Raw genomic sequence first — 25,917 nt, 5'->3', positions numbered from 1 at the left:
ATCATTTCCTGATCAAATACGCTGTAAATACAAACTACTTCCACTTACTGACTCCGAATTATCACTATCTAATTTCATCCATCCAGTTTGATTCATATCACAAAATATATTGCAAAAATTGGCTTAGCATTTATTCTAGTCTTAATACCCGTTTAGTACACATCATTTTATCTGCATTACGTAATCTCTGATTGAACATTTGGTTTATTCACTAAATATGCTATTGTTTTTATCAATCTCCATTTATTCATCTGACAATCTTGTCTCATTAATAATCTGTCTGAAGTAATATTGATCTACAAACTGCTTTTTAATTCATGATCTTCAGTTTATGTTTTGTATTTAATATTTATTCCAAAAATGTGTATTTGCCTCAAACCTAGGTCGTTTTGTTTTTTCGATTAGTAACCTACAGTTAAAAAGCTAATGAGAATATATTGGAAAGAACTTTTTCATTCATTCATATATCTCTCCGTACAACAAAATGACACCAGAATCGATTTTACATTTATGTTCCATTTAAAAAGATGCATCTAAACGATATAATCCGTCAAAAACATTAAGAATGAATAATATCAAGTTCTAAAAACAGTTATCAAGCGTTAGGCATAAATGTTAGGGATTATGAGGTAGACAGAAGAAAAAAATTGGTATAATAGTTACTAAAGTTAGAAATGTTCAAGTAATACAATCGACCTTATCTTGTCTTGTGATATCGTATGTATATGCAAGTGATCAATAGTTAACCGATTATATTATCTCAGACACTAATAATAGTTATCATTGATAAAAATAGGAGTACAATATTACTAGTTAACTAGCACAAATTACAAATGCACATAAACACATGCATTACATGCATCCATACACCATGAACACTAATGATGAAGATAAATAGAGAAAACCAATTCACGTAGAATTATGCAGAAAAAATCCGAATGGATATAACAACTACAAAGTGAACTAAAGAAACATTTAGGGATAGACTGGAATTTTACAAAAACAACATATTTATATTAACTGAAATAATTAGGCTTGTGTTGAATCATAGTGAAAAAGCATAATCGAACAAAATAATAGGTATTCATTGATTAGATTAGTTCAAAACAAGTAACTATTCTGTTAATAAATGCTCACAAAAAGGAGAAAGAAAGAATCAAATTGATACTGAGTTTGAATTCCGATGTGGATATCAAACACAGACAGACAAGTGAGTTCTTCTGTCGAGTATCAAAACGGGACGAAACGTTTACTCAAGAATTTAATGCTAATCACTACAAAAATTATAATCAGTATAGTCAATTCAGGGTATATAGAGCCTTCTGTTTAAAAATCATGTATTGCAAAAGACTGACAGAACAGTTTGGTTCTGAATGCCGCATCAACAGTGAGAAAATATGCATCTTTCGCCATTAATTACTCACTGCACGATTAATTTTAACTTGTCATTATTAAGTTATTCTCAATCTCGTGAGTGTGTGCTTGTTTTTATTTTTGTTTTAGTCAAACGACTAATTAGTAAGAAGTAGTTTACTTCTTTTAATAGTAATCCTTCAATAAACTTTTACTCAATGATAAATATAAACGAGAAGCCATGATCAGTGTTGAGTCAAACAATATCATAAATTGATCGAAGTTAAATATGTAAACCGTTGGATAGATGCTCAATTATTCAAATCTTATAAGGTTATCTCGAGACATCAAGGTCCTGAGTTCGATCCCCGTTGGAGCTGTGGATGCTCACTGTCAACAAGTCCAACACTAAAACGAAGCAGTTGTCCAGTGCTATCTGCTTTCCAATGATTATCCGACTAACAACAGTTCATGATGTAAACTATGAAAATTCAACAATCTTTACAAACCCCAATAACAAATATAAAATGGTAGAACGATTCTTGATTAGAACCGATGATTTTTCTACAAAAAACCTAATTAATTCATTTTATACATTAAAATAATTGTTAAATTCTATCTTCCTAATAAAAAATTAAAGTATTACAGTTTGTCTTTTGTATATTAATAATTAGATTGAATCAAATATTCTAACAGAACAATATATATATGATAAAATGATTATTTAAAATATAATATCTATCATTAATCTAACTAATATCTAATGTTGAAATTTGCTTTTAAGAAAAAATGAAAAAAATAGTAAAAAGGAAACAATTTAAAATGAAACGAATAAAATGTAGCAATCATAATTATCTATGAATTAATTGCTCTCAAGTGACCATTACAAGAGAAAAGTAAATCGGCGATTATATAACATAGTAGTATTTAAAAATGTTATATTATAAAAGAGAAAAGAGAATAAAACTATATGACAGAAACAAAATAAAAGACATAAGTTGAATTGATGAAGAGAATTGGCAATTGAATTGGATACTTTTGGTGGTGCTTCCATAGGCTATTAGATTGTTGGTCTGTGTGTATGACACTCTATTCATATGGGAGGGAAGTTATTAGACCTATTTAAGTCAAATAATTATGTATTAAAACAAAGGCTTAAGTTGATATCAGTGGAATGTACTAGCGAGTCAAGGTTAATAGTGCTGAAAAAAGTCCTTGCTTAATTAAAAGTATAAACGGCGTGTAAACGATTGCATCACATCTCAGACAGTTTACCAATTTACGTATGCATGTGAGAAAAAAACATATATAGGATAAACAAAATAGGGAAGATCACTATGTATGTAAGGTTCAATAATCAAAGAAAAGCAGATGATAAACACTCATTTTCTTCCATTGCTAAAACCAAATTTGAGAAACAAGTCATAAGCTGAATGTCAAGTTAGGCTTTGTAATTTTTGTATGGACGTTTTATAGGATGAAGTACTTCAGTTTTAAAAAGCTAAAGTCATACGAAAGATCAAACCATATCATGCGTCTTAGGAAACTATCTATATTTACAGTAAATCTACTCTCAGAATATTGATTACATTCTGATATCCAAAACAATATGATTCATATTATTTTTATATAATATCTTTATTTTTGCCAAATATTTGACCTTCGTTTAGCAGATAGCCATCTTCATGAATTAATGTGTGACCAAATTGTTTGAAATCTATTGTTTTAATATATCGCATGATTTTGATAAACATTGTTTTCTCATTCTATTTCCCTAGATTCATCAAATGGACTAACATTTTTAAAGTATCATAATCACTCCTACATTCATTAGAGTGATTTTGAAAATTATAGTCACATTAGTAATAACCTCCTAAACTATATATATATATATATATATATATATATATATCCTACTTAATAACCTCCTGTCAAAAGATATTTTCGAAAATGATGGTAGAAACAAATACTTACTGGTACTGCATAAATACTATTAAATCCTGTGAAATTGTAACTTCGTACGGTTAAATAATATCGCTTTCAGCTGGTAAGTGGCAGGTTCGAATCCCGCCCTACCTAATTTTAGTTTGATTGACCGGATAGTATTGTTAGCCTTTGTATAACTACAGTGCAGCTCAAAACTAAATAAATAAAATCCGTACTTAATGCATGAGTGAAGCATATCTATGAGATCTCATAACATTTCAATGACAAACACATACACAATATCTTAAAATCGCAAGTAAAATATTATAATATATGTATATACATACCACCATATGACTAGAATGATTGCTAATTAGTTCATCATGACGAAATGAACCATTTGTATCATTAGTTGATTTTCGATCCAATTTATTCAAATGTACTAGTCTCGTATCTATCACATGATCTGCACGATTTGGTTCATCCACATGATTGGTAGTGGTGATTACTGATGTTAATTCAGAATTACTAGTTGAATTTATGAGCTTATCATTTGAACAAGAAGAGGCAGAAGAAGAAAACGAAGAGGATGTCGATGTTGAAATATTCAACAATTTCAAATTCGACTCAATAGAATGACATTCATCAGTTGAACATTGTGTATTATTATTATTATTACTATTATTATTATTATTATTATCCAATGACAAAGGCTGAAACGGTGAAAAATTTGGATTATTATTTCTGATTTTATTTCTATTATAAACAGAAACGGGAGATAATGGGATATTTAAATCATGATTATTTGTAGAAGCATTGGAAGGTCTAGAAAAAGGAAGTTGTGGAATGTGATTTTGAACATTTGATGATAGCGGAATAATTGATGGCAGACGTGATACACCGATACCAAGTTGACGAGCTAATTTTAAATCCCAAGCTTCTTCATACGTTGGATAAGAATTAGGTACATTAGAACGTCTACGACCGAATCCATGTGAATTATTTACTTTATTATCCATTAAATTTTGTGAATCCGCGGAATTTGTCTTAGACAAGTTTACCGATTGATTCGATTCACTGGAAATAGAATCTGTAAAGAGAAAATAGAATTTTCGACGAAGAATGGTGATGAGTTTTTACCTTAAATGGAAGTTGATCAAATTTTTGTCTAGAACAAGAAAATTTAACCCACTGACTAGACGAAAAGACGTTAAATATCAGAAACTCATTTTGATCATATCTCATAAAATCAAACTCCTATTGTTATTACAAAAATACGTCTGTCATGATCGTACACCCATGAGACTGTAAGAAGAAAACTAAACTTACATCATCATAAACTGAGAACTAAAATACTGAAAGTTGTAAAAAAAAAGGAAGGAAATAGACATTTACTCAAAAATGAGCTAAGGCCAAATTAATGAACACTTTCGTTATGTAGACAACTGGTCAACATTATAAATAATGAATAGTTTAACGGACAGAAATTTTGTTGAATATCTAAAATTTTTTACATACATTGGAGATAATGTCTAATGCTCATCGACCAAGTGTTTTGGAATTTTTAAGCATTTTTATGATATTATTTTACATATTTCTTCATTAAGCAAAATGTTTTTTTACCCATTGAACTAAATTTCATACAACTGTGATAAAGTATATGGTTAGACGTTTAATCTCACTTTCATATTTTACGAGAATATCAGTAACAATGAGACATCTTGTGGTCGATTTGAATCGTGATCATCAACATTATTGTCTTATTTAGTGATAGTGATTAAATACAGTTTTATCAGTAATCTCCCTAGTTTAAATATACTGATGGTGATCAATCAATGATTTGGCCATAACAATAGAATATTATCACGACTGTACATGAACAAAAGTAAATTATATGGATGACCTGTTATTCAGTTACGTGTACGTAGTGAATACAACAATGAACGCCTGACTAAATAATAACAATAATTAGTGAGTTTATAGGTATCAATACCTAGGTTAGACTTGAGAGTTTCAAATAAATTGAGCACTCAGTAGATTAGTTAATAATAATTAGATTTTTCGTTATATCCCAATGAGTAGAAAAATTGTACATTTGATGTTTCGTGACTTAATGTAAGCCACTTCTTCAGAGTAACTAAATAACCAATTTTAGTTATTTATTTACTCCCAAGAAGCGACTTACATTAAGTCACGAAACGTCAGAATTACAATTTTTTACTCATTGGGATATAACAAAAATATATTTACTATTATTAACAACTAAAAGACGGCCTGCTTGAATCTCTGGGCTACCTTTTCCTGTCATCTCGATATTTCAACAAGTTATCTAATTTTGTTTGTTTTTAGATATCATTATGGCTATTAATCTCATAACCTATTCACGTGCGTTTCTGAAAAGTGTACAAATTTTCGTTGTACAAATTACAAAGACCCAATCAGAGATATCGTGGTTGCTGGCAATACGCAGAGAAAGGAATGTACATTATTCAAATGTTGATTGACTGGACTGCTAACTTCTAACTGAAGATCACTCAATATTTGTCGTCAGTATCGATCAAGAAATAAGAAACGGAAACATGTTGAAATGTATTGTGCTCCGAATTCTATATTGTACCAAAAATATATTATTGGATAAAGCTAATAATAATTATTATTATTACGCATCGAAACAAGTGTAAAACGTAATTTCTAGCCAAAAACAGTATTAGTACAAGGAATTTGTGGAGGTTTTAGATTTCTGATCGTTGGAATCACAAACTGACCCCAGCTAGACCACCACCAAAAACCGCGAAGCACTAGACGGCCATTTTATTCTAGTATGGGACGCCTCAGAGGTGTGTATCCACAACCTCCACACGAGAAACCAAACTCAGAACACTCAGCCTCGCGTGCGAACGCTTAAACTCTATACCACTGAGCCAGCATCCAACGGTGTCAATGTCAAATTCAACCAATTCATAAGAATGCGCGACTCTCAACCATTACCCAGTCAGTCACAACGTAGAACTTCGTAAGTACGTACATCAGTTCGAGTTGCCATACCACTTTAGCACAGAGATGCAGCTGCCGATTCAAATCCCATAGTGGTAGAAGTAGTAAGAGTATAAGCAGTAGTCGGAAAGATTAGGGTTTGAAGATGTTATTCAAGGAGTATAATACAGTGAAATAAATTTGAAAACAGAAAGAGGATAGGTACATGAAGAATTCAGAAGATTATAATTCGATAGAACATGAAGAGTGGATGCAGCTGTGACATTGCAAACGATTTTGAGCTATGTCATTCAAGGTCTATAACCATTGATTGCTATCATCTCGCGAATCCCAACCAGGTAGTCTACATCTACCATCATGGCTCAGTCCAATTATCAGTGACTTCATGGATTTGTGCCACGTTTTGGCCAGACCAAACATAACAATAATATTGTAGTTAACGAAGAACTCAGGTGGAGGGGAACAAATTAATTGTTCGAAGGCAAAATTACATTGTCTTCGTAGAATATAAAAACCATACATTGAATACATCATTTGCACATCTCCCATCAATCGTCTCTTACAAACGTCACCGTTCCTTCATTTCTGTTGTTATTACAATTACTCGCTGTCCACATTCCCCTTCTCTCCAATTATATCTTCTCAATGCATGCATTCCACTTCCGACTGGTGCTACATACTACTCATATCTGTCAACATAAGTAGCATACACCACACTCATCCTCTCTTGAGGCAAAAGTCACTCTTGAGTCCGTTCTGCTCACCGTACCGCTTTCTTCTTTGTCTCAGCCAGTGCTTCGCCTCCCGCAGAAATGTCCAGCCGCCAGCGCGTTGATCTCCGTAGCAATGTCAACCTGCCAGGCCATCTAAATCCGATGTCTGCTCAGCAACCAAACTCGCGACGTTCCCCCATCAACAGCGCCTGTTTCAGCCAACGTTGCCCCGCACCAACTAGCGACTCCTCTCCCAGACCCGTAACAGCGTCCACAGAACAGCATTCTCCTCGCCTCTCATTTGACAAAAACATTACAGAATTCTTTCGCTAAATATGAAAACCATACTTCAAACTTCGTTTGGTGTTACATACTGCTTATTCTTGTCAACATAAGTGGCATACACCACAATATAAGCTTGTAACAAATACACTCATGATACATAGTAATTACTCATAACTGTATTATTATAAACATTTTTAAAATGTCCTTAGAAATCAACACTTCTTTTCAGTTTACTCTAAACAATCCCAATGTATTCAGTCTCCTATATTTTATTCAGTATATTATAAACGAATCTATTTAGGAAATAAAATACAACAGAAACATATGTATCCAGTCGCAAAAAAATGAAACAACGTTCATACTAAGACATATTCTCATTGATGAATGAATAAAATAGTAATTACTTATTATCAAAATACACATATCCAAATCCTAACCCCTTCTGACTATCCTCCCATACACACGTGATCAGGTAGTTAGTCAATCTTTTCAACTGAAATCATGAATATTATTTGCATTGGAGTTAATCCTCACTTCTGCAGACAGAAGCGTAACGCGTACAGAACTATTCCTACTATAAACATGGAACAACAGTCACACAGCGTCAGCATAATACTCTGATCCATTACATCAACAGTAAATATTGTGGATAATGTGTATCAAAAAAGATAAAATTGAAGACGGTATAACATTTATTCTATGTGAATTTTTTTATTTAAATCTTCCCACTGGTGTTTAGAACTGCAATTGATCAGGATGATTCCACTGCTAGTCACCTTCCATCTCTGCGTTAAATGTTTGTGACTTGATGGCAATATTAAGGCAATCCGCACAGGATACACATATGCCTAAACAGACTGATCAATTTCAGTCCTAAACATCAGTAGCATGATCCAAAAGACCAATATATATGAATTACAATTCACCCCATTGCAAACGCCAATGGCTACCGGGTCTCAATAAGCTAAGTGGATAGTGCGATGACATTTGAAGTGAGAAGTACTGGGTTCGAGTCCCAGAATAAACATCAAATCGGACGCAGACACATCCAGCTGATGAGTCCGAAAGAGGAAGGGAAGCGCGGTCCGGATCCCATTCCTAGCTAATATACATCTCTACTAAAAAGGTATGACTTCTAGTCATGAGATATCAAAATTTAAGAAACTCAATGAAAGAAATGAACTTTAACATATAATATAAGGCTTAGAATAGAATGAACAGTACCCCTAACTTTCTCAAACGCTTGTCTGGCCGATTTCCTATGACTGCCATCTGAGCATTATGTGTATATAGACTAAACAAACATAAAACTATACAAATCAGTATGATTTATTTCTTAAAATAAATAAAACATACTTATCTGCTGATTACCATTGACATGAATAGACTGTTTTTGTAGAGAACAATCAGAAGAATCTGACTGAAGTTGAGTCGAAACACAAGATGAACCTTCTGTTGTAGAAATACTAGCTACAGGAATATTTTGATTAGTAGAAAAATTATCAATGCATGCAGTTGTATGGGTGGTAACGGTAGCAGTTGTGCAGACATTAGACATGGATACCGAAGATTTTGTTGACTGGATAGGGGTTTTAACATTGACTTCATTTTTTCCAACTACACCACGAGGAACACGTGCAAAAGGACTGGCTGGATGATGTGTAATAACAGTATTACCACGTGGAGAACTGGCAAAACAAACTGTATAAAGTTAAAAACAAATTATAGTAAACATTTCTTTCTTTCTGTTTATTATATTAATATTCACACAGCTTAATATTGTAATGACATGATGTACACAAATATTTCATAAAAATGTACTTGGATATAAATGTGTATTTTGTTAAAATAGTGTATTTGCGCAAACTAGATGTCTTTTTTATTTTTCAAATGATCAATAATACAATAAAATACTAGACAAAACAACGTTATCAAGTTGAAATCGATGATAAAAGGATAGGTCAACATATATCGAAGAATATAATTAGGGACATTTTATGCAACTATGATCATTGATATAGTGCAGACCAGATTATCTTATTTATTACTATTTATTTAAACACATAAATATTGGTACAAAAGGGGCACCGAATACATGTGCGCCACACAAGTCACTTGATTTGTGTATGGGCTGTGATACTGACCGGGTTTCCAGACCGAAGCAGTTGGTTTACTTAGGGGGCCACACTCAGAGCCTTCGAACTAAAGGTCCCATGGTAGCCGGTGAACAACATTTGGTTCATATGCCATTTGATCCCTCAGGATGCTTGAGCCCATGTGCATTATTGGTTTGGAATCATGGTTTTCCAACTCTCCTAGGTGGACATTCCACGTCCATCAAGCCAGTTAAAGTGCCGGACATTCGCTTTTCGTTCTCTCAATTTCATAAATAACAGTAATGCCGCGAGAAGTTAGTGAGTAGGACTTCCCTGGCTATGGCTGTATACGCATGGCCATATGAGAGTATTTCTAGAGGAAGAGCGGACTCTTTCAAACATTTTATGAAAAACTGAATAATTTGGATGCAATATTTTGATGAATACAAATTTTTAATGGCACTGTTTATGATTAATCACTATTAAACTTTCATTCAAGTTTCGAACATTGCTATCTCTACTGTGATTTGATAGATGTTTGTCATTTTGGCATATGCCTTTCAATGTAAGATCACACTTTAGTTCTGTAATTTTATTCCAATAAAGAAACTGTAACACAATGTTTATAACAAGATTAGATAGTTGCAGATTAAGTTAAATAAATAAAAACCCGATCAAATAAGCAAAATACCTAGACAAAATCTACTTAATTCATTCTCTAGTAGAATACTTAAATCGATAAAGACTGATTAGTATTTGACTAATAAAAACATCAGAATGAGTTTGTACGTATCATTGCGAAGATTCGACTTGATAATTTTAAATCAATTAAGTATTGGGTGAGTCCTCCATAATGCTAATAATTTTAATAATATATTTGTATCATTACAATGATTAAAAAAGTTTAATTCTCTAAAAAAGCAACTTACACTAGCCTGAGAAACATCAGAAATTCAACTTTCTACACTATTACTCTAATGTTATTAGTATTACTATGGAAAATATGAAAGTTTTACGTTTTCAATTCTTGTTACATTTTTTGCGCATACATAACTGAGTAGCTAGTTAGTTTCGAAAGCAAGTACTCAAAAAGAATATAGTACTAACTAGAGTGAGTACAAAAGACACTAAAAGATTTGAAGTGTAATTTATGGCATTTCCTTAAATTTGATACATTTTTCACATGAGAATGCATACTAATAATCACTGAACAAGAATTCACAGTAGAAAAACTTTTACAACGCCTGTCAACAGTCTAGAATAATGATGTCTAATTCAGATATTTCCTATTAATCAGCAATCAAATCAACGATGAATAAGATATTGGTTCCTATTGCACTGTCATGGACGTCTGATCTAAATTCTGGATCACCGGTTTCCCAAACGTGGATTTTATGACCATAAATTTCCCTATTTGAAATTCATTTTAATTAGCCTATTATGTCCATCATCTGCGTGTGATTAGGTGCTTCTACAGAATATTTACAATTCATTTCGAATTTAATTACTAAGAGACTTAAAAAGTACCACGACAGCGTTTCATTTATTCTCCTCCTTGTTTTTGCTTTCGAGACACAAGAGGACATACTTACTGGATTGATACATCAAGTACGTAAGTTGACGAAAAAAGATGTCATGCAAGCAACACTGATCATGAACAATAACAGTGCTTTCTGGCTTTTACTGATGGTCTAGCTAAGTTCAGTTCGTGATTTAAGCTATGAGGATTACAAATGGATAGAAAAGGAAGCTAAAAAACTATTCAAAACGTTTCTGTACATATTTTTGGAATATTCGCGAAATCAATGCTCATGAAACGGTAATGATATTGCAATTTTGTATACTCTGTGATGAGAATTAGTTACATATGATACTAAATTAAACAACTATTATTAGTATCACCAGTATTCTATAAAATCTGAAAATTTAAGCAACATTAAATATCAGATAGTTTTGTCGATTGGAAAACACCAGTAAGTACCAAATACCTAAGTACTCGTATATGATGAACAAACACTATATATATATATATAATTCCAGTTACGAATAGTTCACATTATGATGAATATGTTTAATTATAAAGCTTACCATTTGATAGTGAAGTACTGTTATTTTTTGATTGAATACTAATTGCATTGGTGACTATATTTGTTTCACCATTATTACTATTATTGTTAATTGAAGACAATGGTGAAACAGAATGACTAATACCATCTTTACATTGAATTGATTCAGATTTAGTATTTATAGATTGATGATGAAGAAGAATTGGACTAGCAGTCATATTTGTTATTAATGTCTTCCGAGAATCGACATTATCATTAATATTTGTACAATGGTAATTAGAATGATGATCAGAATAGTTGGTGTTGCCGCTATCATAATTGCATGAACTGAAAGAACGTAAATAAGGAAGGTTTATATGCAATATAAAGAGTATACTAAGTTGTTGTTTTTTAAACCAATGAAATACTATTTCACACAAAAAAATAAAAGTTCTTATCACTTCTTGTTCAGTAATAATTATCTTCACTATGACGTACAGAATAATTTGTTTGAATTAGTCAACAAAGAATGTTTGACTGTCCATTATGAAATTATTATTGAAATGTTCAGTAAACAAAATTCTATAGAAAAATTTAGTTAAAGTGTAACCCCAATTTGTAACGGTTTATAGCAGGAAAAATGAAAAAAAAAGGTCGAATAGTAACAAACTCAACTGTGTTTCAAAACTAAAACTCCAACTAGACAATATTACTAATTAAAATGTCAGTATAAGGTTGTGGAGATTGTTGAGTTTTTTCAATTAATATTATGAACCGATAAATGTTAGGCCACCACTGAAAACTTGGAAGCACTGGACAGCTGTCTCGTTCTAGTATGCGATTACTCAACAGTGCACATCCACAATCTTACACACGGAATTCCAACTTCGGGCCTTCAGTCTCACGCGCGAACTCTTCACCTCTAGACCACTGAGCCAGCTGGTATCCAACATTGTTAATGTCTAACTTCAACCAATCCACGATATTATATGGCCGTCCACCATTTTCTTGAGTGAGTAGCTGCCTCACACCTGACACGGTTGAACTCCACTTGTCATGGCTTATCACTAGAACTGCAAGAATTAACTATCGGAGTTATTCACTAGTGAATTTATTCATGTATTAAATTTAGTGTGGTTTCTGTTCATTTGACTTTTAAATTAATCGACTGTAATTTTTGCTCCGTATAACATGAATTTGTATTAATTAATCCATTGTGATTTTTTATTTATTAAACTTTTGTTCAATATAGTAATCAACTGTATTGTCTGTCTGTAATCATTTGTTTAAATGACAGTTGTTCGGTTTGATAATTTCTGTAATTAATAATCCCTGGATTTAATTATTACATAACTGAATAAACTGGATCATGAAGACGTCAACATCTAGAGGGAAGTATGGGATACAGTGGACAGCTAGGATGCAGCTAGACGATCCAGACTTCGCAGATGATCTGGCTCTTCTATCACACATCCAACAACAAATACAGGAGAAGACGACAAGTGTAGAAACAGCCTCAGCAGCAGTATGTCTCAATACACATAAAGGGAGAAGCAAGACTCTCCGATACAACACAACATGCACCAATCGAATCACACTTGACGGAGAAGCTTTGGAGGATGTGAAAACTTTTACGTACCTAGGCAACATCATTGATGAACACGGTGGATCTGATGCATATGTGAGGGCAAGGATCGGCAAAGCTAGAGCAGAATATTTACAATTAAAGAACATCTGGAACTCAAAAAATTGTCAACCAACACCAAGATCAGAATTTTCAATACAAATGTGAAAACAGTCCTACTGTATGAGGCGGAAACCTGGAGAACTACGAAATCCATCATCCAGAAGTTACACATGTTTGTTAACAATTGTCTACGCAAGATACTTCGAATCCGTAGGCCAGACACTATTAGCAACATTCTACTGTGTGAGAGAAAAAACCAGATTTCAGTGGAGGAAGAAATCAGGAAGAAGCACTGGAAGTGGATAGGACACACATTGAGAAAATCACTCAACTGCATCTTAAGGTAAGCCCTTGGAATCCTGAAGGCCAAAGGAAAATTAGAAGACCAAAGAACACATTACGACGAGAAACGGAAGCAGATATGAGAAGAGTGAACAAAAGTTGGACAGAACTAGAAAGAAAGGCTGAGGACAGAGTAGGTTGGAGAATGCTGGTCGGCGGCCTATGCTTCATTGGGAGTAACAGAAGTAAGTAAGTAATTTGATTCTTCTACCGCTTTTAGTAAGTAAATCTTCCTTTCAATATTGGAACTTTGGAGTAGTCTAAAGGCCAAGAGAGAAAGTTTCCGTATCGTAGCTTGAGGTGTGATAGGAATTATCGCTAATACCTTAAAGAATAACAATTAAACAGTCCTTCACAGTTCAACAGATGTAATGTAACTTCTGAGTTGCCGATGAGAGATACTTCAAAAACAAATAATGTTATTTAGATGATGTATGTAGATAGTTTTCATGATAACCTTAATTCAGCGAAAGAATTTTTTTTGAAAACTGGTCAACTATCTTGTTTCAGTATAAAACTCCTCCGTAGGTCCATGTGGTAATATTAAGCTACCAAAACCCGATTCCAACCAAATAATCCAAATGAATAACAGTCACCACAAGACTTTAAAGTTCTAAGTTCATGTCCTGACAGGATAATGAGCGTGTACTTTTGGAAAGTCTCGTACTCGTTATAAAACAGTTATCTTCAACGCTTGCTGGTTCTAAATGATTTTCTGGATAAATTCGATTCGGAATATAAAATATCTTCAAATATATATTTGCATATAGATTATAGATTTCCAGAAAATTTCTCATTTGAAAGGAATCAGTTTCAAATAATGAAAAAAAAATCAATCAAATGGATGACAGTAAACAAATTTCTAGTTTTAGTTAGATTTGTTTAGAAATAATGTAAAAACAGAAAACAGTCACACTAAATGATAAAAACCTGATTAGAGACGAATAAATATTTAAATACTTAAACTAAAAAAAGAATAAAATCAATTGAAATACGTTAGTTTACGAGATTCTTTACTTCTTACAATAAAGGAAGCAGTAAAACAACAATGTCAGTCAATAATAAAAAGCGTTTGGAACAATGAATTCATAATCTTGAATATGATTGATTATGTTACAGATATACGACGTACACTACCTACACATAAACATACACAACCAAATACATTTGAATGTTTTGTTTCCTACATATTATCATTTACATGTTGATGCTCTATTTCATTGTTACTTTATTCTTCTCACTTTTATTCGAAACACAACAATTCATCTGGTTACTATTCTTAAACACTTCGTATCTTTTTGATTTTCTATAGTTATAGAATATTTTACCTATTTTACAAGTGATCTAGAAAGGAATAAAGTTTCATCAATTAATCCACTTTGGGTTTTGACCATCAAGAATAATCTGATTAGTTGTGCTATTCCTTCTCCATAGTTATTACTCTGAACCAACTTAGACTAGTGTAGTAACATTTGGAGAATTTAACAAAAAGAAGCTCGTAAAACCGAAAACTAATAATCACATTTGTACTGCATTAGTGCATAAGTACCGTATTTTTGGTGACCTTTAAAAGAAATGATTTCTGAAATTCAGTAGAGATAAGTACCAACACATTACAGTTGGGCTCTGAGACACCTCTATCTGAGCACGACTTCCAGGTGGATTTTGATACAGTCGGAAATTATTCAATACTATCTAAATAAATATCTTTTACAAATAACCAATACACGACCATCAACATATAATAATAACTAATGTTAAACATTATTTGCATAAAGGAATCGATAGATTTTCTATATATGAAAATATTACTGATAATTTTATTCGTAATTTGATACTATCTAAACAATCAGTGAGATTTACATTGAACAAAACAAATAAATTTGATTAAATTTAACATTTTGAGACCGTACACATACGCATAAAGATTTGTTCAACACGAAATAATAAACAGTACTGTTTCAATAGGTAATATCAACTACATAGAATGCTGATTTTAATTCTTATAGTATATAGTTATAAAGAGTTACTACCATAATCAGATGTTAAGTGATCATCAAATAATATCAATTCATGTAAAATAAACATGAAATCTGTAATTGTATACAATGAGAATAGCTAAAGTAAAATCACGATGGCGGGGTGGGGTGGAGTGGCGAAAATTGACAAAACCCATAAGAATTAAGATCAAAGTATCACTCAGAAATGCAACATAATCAATAAATTGACTAGTGACTGGATATTTACTATTACACTATAATAAAACAAGACAAAATCAATTAGAATTAAGAACTAAGTAGCATTGACCTTAGTTACTCAATTTATCTAGTTACTGGTGAATGTAATGATCTTCACGAAAATAAAAGCTTTCCTTAACTTATTTGATATAATGAGTAAAATAGTGAAAAGAAGAAATAATCTAGAAACTTATAATGAAAGAGAGAAAACAACTCATTTCTATTGATTCTGTGTACACAGCATACTTTACTGAATATCGGTTATAAGGACTCAACAGTTGAGTTGTTGCTATAATATTGCTTTCTTTTCTGGATATAAACAATTTCCTTTCCTTCTTGTATAAGAATAATATGCGGTTTTACATAAAAAAATATATTAGGGATTTCCATCGTGAAACTTAGAGCAATACAAATACAAGCGAACAATATTGTTCTCATTTAGATCGTCCATCAGGCTGTATTCTAATATACATAGAAATTTACATGATAATTTTAAACCAATCAAGGCAATCTATGAGTCAATGATCATTATGGAATAGATTGCATGACTATATATAGTAGGTAAACAGTACAACTTGATAGTGAGAAGACAGATGTACTAGTATTGGTAAAAATAATAAAATAACAGAAGCTCTAGTCAGTAGTTTAACATGGGCAGTAGGTCAAACTCGAAAAAAAGTAGGCAGAATAATAATCGTAAAGCACTATTAAAATTAAGTAGTATGAATTATCCCAGTGATTAAGTAGTAAAGAATATAAATGGAAGGAGATGAAAGACTACAAACCAATAAGAGATGTGACAAAAAATGCAAAGAATGTAGAAGACGGAGTCAAAACCCCATTAAGAAATAATGAAGGTATAAGATGGATAATTCGAAATTATTTGGCTCCATTTACCATATGACCGCTGTCAACAAGGTGTTGCGGCAAGGTAGGGTTGGGGATTGTTTTTGTCTGAGCTTTCCCAAACCAAAGTGAGAGATGTTCACTTATTTGTCAGTCAAATTGTATGATAGTACATCTAATATAGCTATCTAAAAAGAGTTAAAATTTTTATTATTTCATTACTCTTATCAGTACTTGTGTACCTGTCTTCTTACTATCAATTTGTACCTTTTGCCTACTACATGTCATTATGCAATCTATCCCATAGTGATCACTGACTCATAATAAATCGCCATGATTGGTTTAAGGTTTTCATGTAAATATTCATATATATTAGAGTAAAGCCTGATAATGATCGATAAATATGTGGACATGGGAGAATGACAAAAAAAGATGTAGGCAACAAAAAATCAATTCTGAAGATAATAACAATTGCTAATCGTTCTATTAATTCGATATGGCTTACTAAATAGTATGTTAATCCTTCCACACACACTCACATAAGAAAACATCCCCACATATGCACACACAAATACGATTAGACATTAAATGTGAAAAAGAATAACCAATAAAACACATTATAGTATCCAAACTACAATGGAGCCATCATTCAAGCAATAATCGTAATTGGGAAATAGTGGTATTTCTACCTTACATAACATAAAATTACAATCCCCATCGAAATTGATGTTGTTTTATTTTTTTTGGATTAAAGCAACTTTAGAATTTTGTCTTATTGTTTTAAAAAAAGATACAATGACGGAAGAGAGTTAACATCAAAAAATTAAGTAGTGTACAACAGTTGACCCAAAACAATTTATCAGTAGTAAAGAAGAATGCACTTGTGTGTATGGATGTAGACATTTGGGGCGACCGAACTGTTATATCCTAGTGAAGACATAAGTACAGATAACTTCCGGGACCTATTAATGGACTATTATATATATATATATATATATATATATATATATAAAGCGAATATCCGGCGCTTTAACCGGGTTGGTAGACAAGGCGAGTCCACCTAGGGGAGTTGGAAAACCCTGATTCCAAACCAATGGTGCACATGGGCTCCAGGATCCTGAAGGAACAAATGGCGTATGAACCAATTATTTGGTCACCGGCTACCATGGGACTGCATCTCCTCACGATGCTCCACTGCCTTGTGGACTAGACCTTCAGGTCAAAGGCTCGGGGTGTGGGCCCCTAAGAAAACCACCTGCTTCAGTTTGGGCACCTGGGCAGTATCACAGCCCTCAAGCAAATCGAATGAGATTTGTATGGCGCATATTTATCTGGTGCTTCCTTGTACCAATATTTATGTGTTTAAATAAATAAATATATATATATATATATATTCTTCTTGTTTAACTATTGAGTAACTAGATTATGTATATCTATATTCATCTTATTATAAGCTTCATTCTGACCTATGGATTATTATTATACGAATTACTGTTCCTAAATTATATTCAGTTTATTGATTATTGTATCTCACGTTCACAGCCATATTTGGCTTGATCGTGTACAAATATTATTTTCTATTTTATAGTGGGATGTGGTTTGTCTGTCCGGTATATAAACCGAGTATGTTTGGAATGATTCGCATAGCAGAAGCCGCAACTGGTGTTCTGGACTCAATTGGAAGGGTTAGGCGGACAGGCGCCAATAAGGACGCTAGACTATTCATACTGATCGAACGTCATTGATTTGCCACAGTGTTAAGATCGGAAAAGTCATATTTCGATTGGTGGATAATTTACGTGATAAAAGCCGGACATAAAATCAATAACGAATTAGCATACGTCCAATTTTCCATAAAGTCATAACACGAAGCAACAATCAACAAGGACAGACAACAACTGGGTTATTTTAAGACTTCACAATCAAAACAAATCAATCATATTATACCTTAAAATAATTATAGCAGTACGAGTGAATAAGATCTCATAACTATGATTCAATTATTATTTTTCTTCGACACATGATGAATGTCTTTCATGAGGGAAGTTTGAAATTTTACAGGTTGACAGCGAACGAAAAAGGAAGACCGTTGAACAAAAACATAAAATTGGTATACCTATTGTAATTTTCTAAATTCTAACTTGGAAAAATCTTGCTGGTTGGTAGTGTAATTTCTCTTTTCTCTTACAAACAAGTTGAATAACAGTAGTAGCGAAAACAACAGAAAAAATTGCATTCAACACTGAACGTCAGTTTTTTAGGACATGCTATCATGATCTATCTATCTATCTAGTAATCCTGATGAATTATGGACACATATTCCACCTCTACAATTTACATGGAACAAATAATAAAACTGAAGCATATATTGCTTCCACTAATTAGATACTTAAACGCATTATACGAGTACATACGCACATAAACGTATATGATGTAGGACATCAGGAATGCATCATACATATTTACTGAAAAATCAATAATAAAGACTATTAATATGACCTTCTTTATGTCTTAGTAATATAAATGTATGGATTAAAGTACTCTTATAATGAATTGGCCAAAGACAGATTATTTTGTAAGGAATTTTCTACACTTAAACTATTTCATTACGACTAGGTGTAGTTTGGATGTTCAAAGTAGTGCTTTTTAAGTATACTTGTTTTTTATTTGGCAGCTACACGAGCTTGGAAACCTGAGATCAGTCCCAAGATAAAGTGATCATACTTCTTCATAAAAACGAACTACCATAGATTCAAAAGGCCCGTGACTAACAATCTGGGATTCGACCTTTACTGGAGATAGCAGCATCCATTGGAGAGGGAAGAGGTACAATTATGTTCAACTGACAAGATTCAAGTCAACTCAAAGATGCAAACTCGATTCAACTGATAACTACTGCCAAACAGAATAAAAAATAATATTTTGTACATAAGAAGTACAGATGTTGAGTATTATTTAACAAAACGTGTGTCAATCTAGGCGTAAAACTAGAGATATTTGAATTTCCCAAGCAATGAAACAGCCCGTTCACGGTGAGTAAAACCAATAGTTTCCTATAGTTCGTTTGACGTTGGAAAAAGAATAGTCTGATCTATAGAGCAATTAATGGTTGATGTAAATAAAATTAACATTATTGAAAATCACTCCATTAGACTACAAGATATTTGCGTAGTCAGTAAGTACTATGAGTCCTGAAACAACACAGATTAGTAACTCCATTCTGAAGTATGTTGTTTAAAACATTATTTACTTGAAAAAAAATTGTTCAGTGAAATTGCTTTTGGAAACATGTTAGGAAATATTCAACCGTTATACCTTACAAACTAAAGGTTGTAATATTTCGAAAATACGTTTGTCGTAGGACATTCGTGGTCTCAATTAAAACACAACAATCCCCACAACATCATAATGATAATTATTATGTGCTCACTAGTGAATAGCTCCGATAGTTAATTCTTGCAGTTCTAGTGATAAGCCATGACAAGTGGAGTTCAACCGTGTCAGGTGTGAGGCAGCTACTCACTCAAGAAAATGGTGGACGGCCATATAATATCGTGGATTGGTTGAAGTTAGACATTAACAATGTTGGATACCAGCTGGCTCAGTGGTCTAGAGGTGAAGAGTTCGCGCGTGAGACTGAAGGCCCGAAGTTGGAATTCCGTGTGTAAGATTGTGGATGTGCACTGTTGAGTAATCGCATACTAGAACGAGACAGCTGTCCAGTGCTTTCAAGTTCTCAATGGTGGTTTAGGATTGTTTGGTTCATTTCAATTAAAACATTACTAAAAAGTTGAGATTTATATAAAACAGATAGAATTTAGTAGCTAAAATTAAAATCCAATACATTTCACTTGTTTCTATATTAAAATATAAAATAGAAAATTTATTTTACTTTCATTTAAATTGGGTTGCTTATGACGTCATCAAATATATTAAAATAAAAAGTTCACCATATAATTTTTGTAAATAATCAATCTCAATTTTATTTAAATGAGTATAAAGAAACAGTGGATAAAAATTTGAGGTATGTAAGTAAATCGCAGAAAACGATTGTGCTCAAATCGGTAGATATGATTTTTTTAAAAAGTAAATGCCTAAAAATTATTCTCATTACAAATCGATAACGATTAGAACAACCACAGGTCTATTATTAATGAGTATTACCATAAAGATTTATCCTGTGAAAACGTGATTAACTAGGAAGAAATTTATCATACAACATTGATACTATTAGCATTTATTTGCCTGATTACAAATTTTCATGATGAAGGTACCATTTTTTTTCTTAAGAAAATAAAACTATTATTCTTGTGCATCTAAAGTACACTTTAGGGTGTGTGTGCGCGGATGTGTGTATACAACGAACTTAACGTATGAAACGACTCAACTGAAGAACACAATGCCTAATAGAAATCATTATCAATAAAAACATTGATTTAGCTACATTAGATACACTGATTTTTCCTGAAAAAAAAACATGATATATGAACATATTTGAGTAAACAATCCGTCTGACCTGTAAACACTTAGAACTTTAAAAAAGAAAAACAATTTTCATATCGGCACAACGATTCAATCCTTAGTGGTATAGTCAACTAAACTATCAGAGTAAATGATCAGCCGTATCATTCAGATAGTTTGTTTATAGAGATTTAGTTTGAAGATAAGTTTCTGTGATAAACCAATCGAAAGGTAATTTTTTTTCGACTTGACTTGAGACTTTTCAGTAGTGAGTCATATCATATCGAACTTAAAACATTTAAGTCTAATAGTGAGTGAAGTTTGCTTAGAAAGCCTAATCAGAGAGGATTCAATTAAACTCTGTTTCAAATGGTTTTCCTGTAAATGTTAATCTGTATTGAGGCCTACATCTTTAAGTGAAGATAAATTGTAGAAATCGAATGACATCAAAACATGTCGTTTATCTTCTAGCCAGAAAAACATAATAATTTTAGAACGTTAAAAATAGTAAAACGTTTATGGGATATAACATAAAGAAAAAGGATGAATGAGAAGTATTTATGAACAACATAATTGATCACTGAATCAGTTCCAGATGAAGACACACATAAGAAGCTGATGTTTTTGTATGCTATTATCTATAGGTAGTAAGATCCAGTCAAGCTGTAATGAATAATAAAGACAAGAATCATGCGTATCCTTTATTTATGCAATAAATAGGAAGTACGATTACCAACATCATCATAATTATTACCATTAGTATTTTGTATTACCTGCTAAAACTTGAGCATAAAGTAAAAGAATCGAGAATTTCACTAGATGTAGTTGTACAATTTGAATCCGTACAAAATACATTATCATTAATACTACCATTGTTATTATCATTATTATGAATACAATGATTATTTCCATTGGTATTTGGCAGCCATAAATTACGCCCGGAACCAAACCAATGTCGATCAGAATCATTAGATTGACTAACTGCTACCAGATTACAATCGTCAGACAATGATGTTGACGACAAATCGAAACTGACCGAATTTCTTCGTCTATTTTTTATTTTCTTTTTATATTTATTAATGTAGATAGATTTTGTCCGTGTTTCTGGAGTACAGAATAACGGTTCAGATTTGATAAGAATACTTTTATTGCTTCCACTATTATTATTTTCTTCATAATTATTACAATAATCACCACGATGATAGGAATTTAAATTATTATGAAATGAAATCCGATCATATTCTTCAGGCCAATAGATTCCACGATCACAAATATTACCATCAACACCACCGCCACAACTATTGATGTTCCACTGGTTACTACGTCTTGTTGTATCTTTAATACATGAAATAATATCATGACGAAAGGATGATCTTCTTTGTTGGCAATTCTCATATAATCCTTCGTTTCGTTCTAATTCTTCTGTAAGATTATTATCAGCATATTTATTGACTAATTGTTGACATTTTTCAACTAGGAAATTATTATTTTCATTGTAGTGTAAACATTGTCTCAGTGAACCAACTCTATCTTCTACATGCATCTGTGTCTCTTCTTCCTTATTGTTAAAGTAGTCTCTTTCTACTTCATTATCCTCCTCTATATTTTCTTCTTCTTCTCCCCCCAACTCCTCCTCCTCCTCAGGTATTGAAGCTGGTCGATTTGTATTCAGGATACAACAACGATTTAAATGTGATAATTTACTTTTAGCCATTTTACGAAATTGACTAATGAGAAATGGAGAAGATGAATATTTATCAACGGAAATATTGACATCACCTGGTAGCTTATTAATTTCATCTGGATGATTATTTAATAAATAGGTGTAATAGTAATAATCCAATTGGGATGGATTGAAGTATTGTTGTTGTTGTTGTCGCAACGATGATGGTGCTCCTTGTCGTTCTGATTCTCCCTCTTCATTTTGTTGTAATTGTTTATAAACATTTGGTTTTACAAGCATTATGAATGCAATAATACAATATTATAAATGATATAATGTAAGCAAATACATTGAAATAATCATTATTTCGATAGAATATAAAAGAAGTGAATTAAGCATTGTTTATTCAAGTGAATGAATTAGTTTTATTTTAAATATGATAAAATAATGTTTAAATAATAAAAAGAATGTAAAATGATGATGGATGTACATAAATGCTCAAATTAAAAATATTCTTTGAGAGAAAATAGTTCATATGAGATCATCAACTTGTAATGTATATCTCTGTTTATATTGAGTTTTTCAATGTATGTGTATTAAAAATAACATACATTGGTTAGATAATGGTTATTTTTCAAGGTCTAATTAATTAAAAGCACATACAAACACTCAATAATACACGTAGACTGTGTGCATTATATATATATATATATATATATATATATATATATATATATATATTCACGAAAACAAAATTGTGCAACACCTTGAAGAAAAAAAAGGTCGATTTTATAGCACGCAGACATATTCATATACATATAAAATATATACGTATAAATAAACGATATAATTTTAACAGCTAACATATAACTTAGTGTTACACAATGATCAGTTTTTTTTTTTTATTGAATAACTTAATAAAAGGTGTAATTGCAACACCAAATATTATGATTAATAATTTCGTCTAATAATCAACATTATTATTAGTCAGTGAGTTGTTAACCTTGATAAAGTCATTGGTTAGTCAGTTTAACAACTATTCATATTAAATTTAAACTGTAACGTTTTTTTTCATTCTTAAAGGGAAAGACGAAGTAGATAGTAGTGATGAATGCGTATAACAAGACAACACTTTAAAACTAATGGAACAATAAAACACTGAAAATAACAGGAAAACAGTTACAATTTGTGGTATATGAGTACAGAGGCAGTGAGGGAGAAAGAGGTGATGTCTTAACATACGCAATATATATGTATATCCATTGAGCAGATGAACTAGATTTCGATTATTAAAAAAAAATAGAATGATTCGTACGCAGACATTTGTAGACAAAATAAAATAAAGATGGGTAGTTTTGTATAATTATGAATAGTAGTGGGTTTGTTGTATTCAAAGAGAAGAAATATTAAGAGCTAGATTGAGTGAATAAAAAAGTAGGGAATAGGGCACCTAAATCGAATAGAACATTCAAATATCTATACAGTATATTTACTGTATAGCAGTAAAAATTATTGACAAGCCAGTATAACATACATACATGTATCTGTAAACGATCAATATAAAATACTTACAATAATAATCTTTAAACAAATAATCAAACAAACATGCACACATACATACAACACACATGCGTACACACAATGAAACTTCGTTTTAGTAATTAGTGTTAGTCAGTAGAGTAAATAAATAAATGATTTAACTGATACAATTCCACACAATTATATATATATATATATATATATATATATATATATAATCATTGGAGTTGGTGTAGACAACTCCGCTATTATGAAATTGCAGACGAGCTATTTTATTTTTTTTTATCTCTAAAAAGAGCCAACTATTCTAAAAAGAGCCAACTATTAAACAACAACCGGGTTGTCCTATGTCTGTCGACAATTATTTCCGATTAAATTAATTTAAAACACAGAAAATATAAATTAGACATTTTAACAACAAGTAGGCATAGACATAAATGTATATTTAAATTAAATTAAGCACAAAGACAGCATTATCTTATAAAATATTAATGCAAACTGAACTGAGTAAGAAAGATCAAAAAAGAATTGAAGTATTGAATACTACTTGTTGACTAATCTTTCATTTTATATAATCAGTGTCAATAAAAATAATAAATTGTAATTCCAGTTCAAAAATAAGATCAAATTCTTACTGTTAGTATTTCATAGATAAATCTCTCAAATTCATTTGCTAAAACTAAATGAAATTTGAAAGTATCCTGGTGTATTGTAGTGTTTTATTGCAATAATAAACGCATTTGGATGACTCAATAAGTTGTTAGAACGATCAATAGACTGGTAATTTGCTCATGTAGATACGATGAGTTGCACTTATTAGTTAACAAGTGTGACGATTAGTTTTCTGAATGAATGTGGTAGTGGTGTCATTGGATGAGGTATTAACAAAAATTACATAATTATGATTTTACTTAACCACTCCTTTAATGCTACCTGAATGTAATCGAAAGTAAACCGGTACAGTCTCTGTAATAAACGTTTGAATTATAGTAAAAGTGAAGCCACAAAACTAAGAAGATCATAGAATGAAACCATGTAAGATAGAATTCCTTTATTAATAGTTAGCCAGTTTGATAGATATTGACATGCGTTTTGAGTAAATCATGGTTTTCTCAAAAAACACTCGCGTTCTAAACTGATGCTACTGTGATTGTAACCAATAATCCCATTTAATTAGGAACTAGTAGAATAATTTAATTGACTGAAATTTTACGAAAACGCTTATCACTAGATAAACTATAATTGTATAGTTTGAAGTAACCAAGAGGTGATGGTATTGGGTCCAAATCTGTTTGTAGACACGCACAGACACAGTGAGAATAAAGAGAACCATAGTGCAGAGTAAAGATAAGTATTAAGTGTGGAATTACTACCATCCTTCTTTCTTTTACAATGTATTTAAAACTATAAACCATGAAGCTGAATTAGTATAACTTATTGTTCCTAACAGGTGTTTTAAATGCCTCAAATCCGGGCATGAATCAATTCTTTGTCTGGTTACAAGTCACTGTAGAAAGATTAACTGGAATAATCGACATAATTTAATGAATATTGCTAAGTCTAAAGATGTATCATCGGTTATTGACACAAATTCCGTGAATAATAGACGGCCATTCACTTACACTGAAATAGTTTGATAATTTGAACTTTTGGGTTCAGAAAAATGTAAGTATTTTTGGATTTAGAAGTTAATCTCATAAAAACAGATTTTTCACACGAACTTTCGACAT

At 31.7% G+C, this 25,917-nt stretch overlaps 1 protein-coding gene across 1 annotated transcript in view; it reads right to left on the bottom strand.

Moving 5' to 3' along the window:
* Nucleotides 1-25,917, bottom strand: part of Smp_140360 (hypothetical protein) — a gene marked incomplete at its 5' end in the record, with an annotated part of 80,422 nt that overhangs the window by 19,080 nt on the left and 35,425 nt on the right. The window contains 4 exons of the mRNA XM_018791614.1: nucleotides 3,627-3,824; nucleotides 4,053-4,369; nucleotides 8,628-8,972; nucleotides 11,456-11,760. Coding sequence (XP_018645221.1) covers nucleotides 3,627-3,824; nucleotides 4,053-4,369; nucleotides 8,628-8,972; nucleotides 11,456-11,760 — 1,165 coding nt within the window. The remainder of the gene's footprint in view (nucleotides 1-3,626; nucleotides 3,825-4,052; nucleotides 4,370-8,627; nucleotides 8,973-11,455; nucleotides 11,761-25,917) is intronic.

The sequence above is a fragment of the Schistosoma mansoni genome, assembly GCF_000237925.1.
Source record: "Schistosoma mansoni, WGS project CABG00000000 data, chromosome 2 unplaced supercontig 0108, strain Puerto Rico, whole genome shotgun sequence".
In the NCBI taxonomy this organism is placed as follows: domain Eukaryota; kingdom Metazoa; phylum Platyhelminthes; class Trematoda; order Strigeidida; family Schistosomatidae; genus Schistosoma; species Schistosoma mansoni.
Note: the sequence above shows the minus strand (reverse complement) of the source record. Positions and strands in the feature narration are given on the sequence as shown.